The following is a 4,924-nucleotide window of genomic DNA, read 5'->3' as shown; positions in this document are numbered from 1 at the left end:
GACACAGATCCTCTAGCAAGAAGTAAAACGTATCCTGAAGTAGATTTACCAGTGTCTTTGCAGCCACCCAAATCAGAGTCTGAATATCCAATCATCTCCAATGAGTCAGATTATTTGTATGTGAGCTAAAAATCGTTGGTTCCTTGCAAATATCTCAAAACTCTTTTACCAGCTTTCCAATGGTGAAGACTAGGGTTACTTTGATATCTGCGAAGCATTCCAACCTCAAAGGCAATATCAGGTCTAATGCAGACTTGTGCATACATAAGGCTCCCAACAAACGAAGCATAGGGAATGCCTTTCATTTGCTCCTTTTCCAATGCATTTTGTAGACATTGATTCAATGAGAATCTGTCACCTTTAATTATGGGAGTTGATGTAGGTGAATAATTTTTCATCCTGAATATTTCCAAAATTCTTTCAATGTAGGCCTTTTGAGACTGTCCAAGTAATCTTTGGGATCTGTCTCTGTGAATCTCTATGCCAATGATATAAGAGGCTTCACCCATATTCTTCATCTCAAAATTCTATATAAGGAACTGTTTTGTCTAGTGGAAGAATCCCAAATTACTACTTGCAAGTAAAATATCATCCACATATAGGACTAGAAAAATATATTTGCTCCCACTTATCTTAAGGTATATACACTGATCAATGATGTTCTCCGTAAATCCAAATGAAGAAACAACATTATAAAATTTAATATACCATTGGCGGGAAGCCTGCTTTAGCCCATAAATAGATTTTTTCAACTTGCAAACAAGGTGACTTTTGTCCTTATCACAAAATCCTTCAGGTTGACACATGTATACCTCCTCTTCAAGATCTCTATTCAGAAAAGTTATTTTCACATCCATTTGATGTAACTCTAAATCAAAGCGAGCTACTAATACCATGATTATTCTCAATGAATCTTTCTTTGATACTGGATAAAGGTTTCATTGTACTTAATGCCTTTCCTTTGAGTAAAATCTATGGCTACAAGTCTGGCTTTATATCGTTCGATATTACTAGAGGAGTATCTTTTAGTTTTAAAGACCCACTTGGAACTTTTTAGAGGCTCCCTTTGGTAATTCAACTAGATCACAGACTTTATTTTTAGCCATAGGTTCTAACTCTTCTTTCATGGGATCATACCAAAGTGTGGAGTTTTCTCCACTCATGGCTTGTAAAAATGAGCATGAATCATCTTTTAGTCCTATATCATAATCAGACTCTTGGAGATATACAACATAGTCACTAAAAATTGCTGGTTTTCGAACTCTTGAGGATTTTATTACTCCCACGGATTTGGACACTTCTTCAGTGGGTTCAGGTAAAACGGGTTGATATTCATGTGTCTCCTCAAGTGGTTGTGTCTCCTCAACTTGTTGTTGTTTAGATAATTCATGAGAATATTTTTGAGCAACATTCAAGTTCCTAATAAATAAAGGTACCACATGTGATTCCCTTATTTCTTCAAGTTGCACCTTTTGAGTCAAACCACTCCCACTTTCTTTATGTTCCTCAAGAAATTTAGCATTTCTAGCCTCAACATTTTTAGGAGAATGAGAAGAACAATAAAATCTAAATCCCTTAGAGTTAACCGCATAGCCTATAAAATAACTACTTATTGTTCTTTCATCCAACTTCTTTAGTTGTGGGTTATAAACCCTCACCTCACTTAGACATCTCCAAACGTGTACATGGTTTAAACTAGGTTTCTATCCTTTCCATAACTCAAAAGGTGTCTTGGGGATAACCTTGGATGGAACCCTATTTAACATATACATAACGATTTTTAAGACTTCACTCCATAAGGATGAAGGTAAATTTGATCTGCTAATCATGCTTCTTACCATGTCCATTAATGTCCGATTCCTTGTTTCTGCCACACTATTTTATTATGGTATTTCTGGCATGGTATATTAGGCAATTATACCTTTACTTTCAAGAAACTCAGCAAATAGACCCTTAACTTGTCCCTTATCTGTGTACCTATCATAATATTCTCCACCCCTATCAGATCTTATAATTTTAATTTGAGCACTAATTTTTTTCTCTACTTCTATTTTGTAAACTTTAAAAGCATCAAGTGCTTCTGATTTATTAAACAAAAAATAAAGATACATATATCTTGAATAGTCATCAATAAATGAGATAAAATATCTCTCACCATTCAAGCAAGGAGTAGGAAAAGGTCCACAGATATCTGTATGTATTATCTCAAACAATTGAGAACTTCTTTTGGTACATTTAGTTGATTTATTGGTCTGCTTACCCTTTATGCAGTCCACACAAGTTCCAAAGTTATAAAACTTAAGAGCATTTAGAACTCCATCATTAACTAACTTTTTGACTCTATCAATAGAGATGTGTCCCAATCTCTTGTGCCAAAGACTTGATGAGTTCTCATATAATACATCGCTTAGTGCCAATTTCTTTGTCATGCAAAGTTAAAATATTGCATTCAAATGTGAAGTCTAGCTCAAGTTTATCTAAATTTTCATTCAAATTTCCAAAACCAATAACTTTATTATCTTTCAAAAGTTTCACAGAAGGATAATGTAAATTCAAATCATATCCACTAATCGATAGTCTTGAAAAGGAAATTAAATTTCTAGAATATTCTGGAGCATAAAAAGTATTTTCTAAATCTAAGTGAAAACCATCCTTCAAAATGAGCCAATAAGTCCCCACGCCTTCCACATGTGAACGCGTCCTATTGCCAGAATAGATGTATTGTTCACTTCCTCTCGGCTTCCTTTGAGTTAGAAAGCCCTGCATGATATTGACAATGTAAATTGTAGCACCAGAATCAATCCACCATGTATTATGAGAAACTTCAGTAAAATTAGATTCATAACATACAAAGGTAAAGTTACCTTTCTTCTCAAGTCATTTCTTGTATTTCAGGCAATACTTGTTCCAGTGTCCCTTCTTCTTACAGAAACGACAAGCATCTTTGTCAAAGGTGCTTTTCTTCTTCATGGGAATACTTTTTTCCTTTCTTTGCATTTTTCTTACCATGAGTCACCAGATTAACGCTTTGAGGTGTCTCATCCTTCAACCTCTCTTGTTCTTGAACACACATGGTCAGGAGTTTATTGATTGACCATTTATCCTTATGCGTGTTGTAAGAAATCTTAAACGAACTATATTCTGCAGGAAGGGAGTTGAGAATGAAATGCACAAGAAATGGTTCCGACATATTAACCTCAAAGGACTTGAGTTTAGCAGCAATGTCTCTCATCTCCATGATGTGCTCGTGCACTATACGACTTCTGTCAAAAGTCATACTTGAGAGCCTTTTCATAAGGGTGCTGGCTAAAGCCTTGTCAGAGCTTATAAATTGTTCATCAATTGCCTTCATGTAAGCTTTGACCTTATCGCTATTAGGGATAGAACCCCTAATGCTTTGGCGTATGTGGGCTTTAATGAGCATTAAACTTAAGGGATCGTATCGCTCCCATCGCTCATAATTAGCCATAGCCGCTAGCATACTTGATTCCGTGGGAATAGGTGGTTCTTCCACACTGAGTGCCAGATCCAAATCCGAGTACCCTAAAGTGAGAAGGACTTTCTCCTTCCATTCAACATAATTGTCACCGGAAAGCATTGGAATTCGAGCATTCTCATTAAAAATAGCTGTCGGAAAAGCTGTAAAGACTGCAAAACAAGGATAAATACACATAAGTTATGAACTACAATCCATCAAAGGTGCATCGCATAAAATACCGATTCTAAGTAAATTCTAGACCCTCCTGTGGGCAGAGGTTGCAACCCATGAATAAAATTTAGTTTACTTCATTAGATTAGTAAACCAAAATACATAAAAATTAATCCATACCTGTGAACATAAGATAATTTTCAACTTAAAAACTTACTATCTCCTTCCAATTATTTAATCGGACTAAATAAATGTCATTATAATTTTAATCACTAAACATTATGTGATTAAACAACTTAATTTCTTTTATATCAAGTACTCAAAATGCCGTGGCTGCTCCTAAGTACATCACATAAAAGAAAACTCAAAAATGACATCTCAGAATAATTAACCTTAATTATCAACTCAAGCAAAATATTGATTTGACTTCAAAATAATTACACTTGATATAAGCATAACGCTATATTGCCCCAAATAAAAGTAATCTTATAATCAATCAAAATATTATAAGAACCACACAAAAATATCAAAATTATGATAAGATATTCGAAAAAGAACTTGTTTTATAATAATCTATCAGATGTGTTCTACGGAAGAAGCATATATAAAACAATTTACTAAGTAATTGGTGGCCAAGACTCAGAGAAATCAAAGTGTTTCTGTCCTTAGATTTCAAAAGCAAGGCAAACTGAACTCATGCTTAGTTATATTAGTGCAACTAGTAACTCATATAGAGATATAATCTAGATCAGAATTACTTAGGATCATTACTTCATATCTTCAGCAAACACTATGTATAGAAAAGGCACAGTGAGCATAGGATTCGACATTCACGTGCATCAGATTATGCAAAACGTTTTTGCTGGATTTTTTCTACATATTCTCAAAATCTTCTATTAGTATCAGATTATATCTTAATTCCCGTCAGCAATACTACTGAAGAAAGGTTAAAAAGGACAAGAATAGCATTCGGAAAAAAAATTCGTTTTCAACATATAGAAAAATAAATACTATATAATTATGTTTGGTCTTTAATTTCCAAAAATAGCAGGTAAGCATTACATCTAACCCCATTAAATTACCCTATTATTACCGGTTATGAAATCGAATCATACCAATTGGTAAAATGGAAATATAATGGGTTCTCAACCAGAATATAATACTGAACAACATAGCTAAAGGTCGGCTCTGATACCACATGTTGAAATTAAAAATTTAAACACATACACAGAGCCAACGCAACGGAAATTATACAAGGAACATACCTTCAACCAT

The 4,924-nt window shown here is 34.1% G+C and overlaps 1 protein-coding gene across 1 annotated transcript; it reads right to left on the bottom strand.

The window, feature by feature from the left end:
• Positions 1–2,947: 2,947 nt before the first annotated feature.
• Positions 2,948–4,924, bottom strand: LOC142172424 (uncharacterized). Its single transcript, XM_075236035.1, has 2 exons — positions 4,915–4,924; positions 2,948–3,648 (listed from the first exon to the last, which is right to left on the bottom strand). The coding sequence occupies exons 1-2, from the start codon at positions 4,922–4,924 to the stop codon at positions 2,948–2,950; spliced, it is 711 nt and encodes a 236-aa protein (XP_075092136.1).

This window comes from Nicotiana tabacum, chromosome 18 (assembly GCF_000715075.1).
Source record: "Nicotiana tabacum cultivar K326 chromosome 18, ASM71507v2, whole genome shotgun sequence".
NCBI classification, from domain to species: domain Eukaryota; kingdom Viridiplantae; phylum Streptophyta; class Magnoliopsida; order Solanales; family Solanaceae; genus Nicotiana; species Nicotiana tabacum.
Note: the sequence above shows the minus strand (reverse complement) of the source record. Positions and strands in the feature narration are given on the sequence as shown.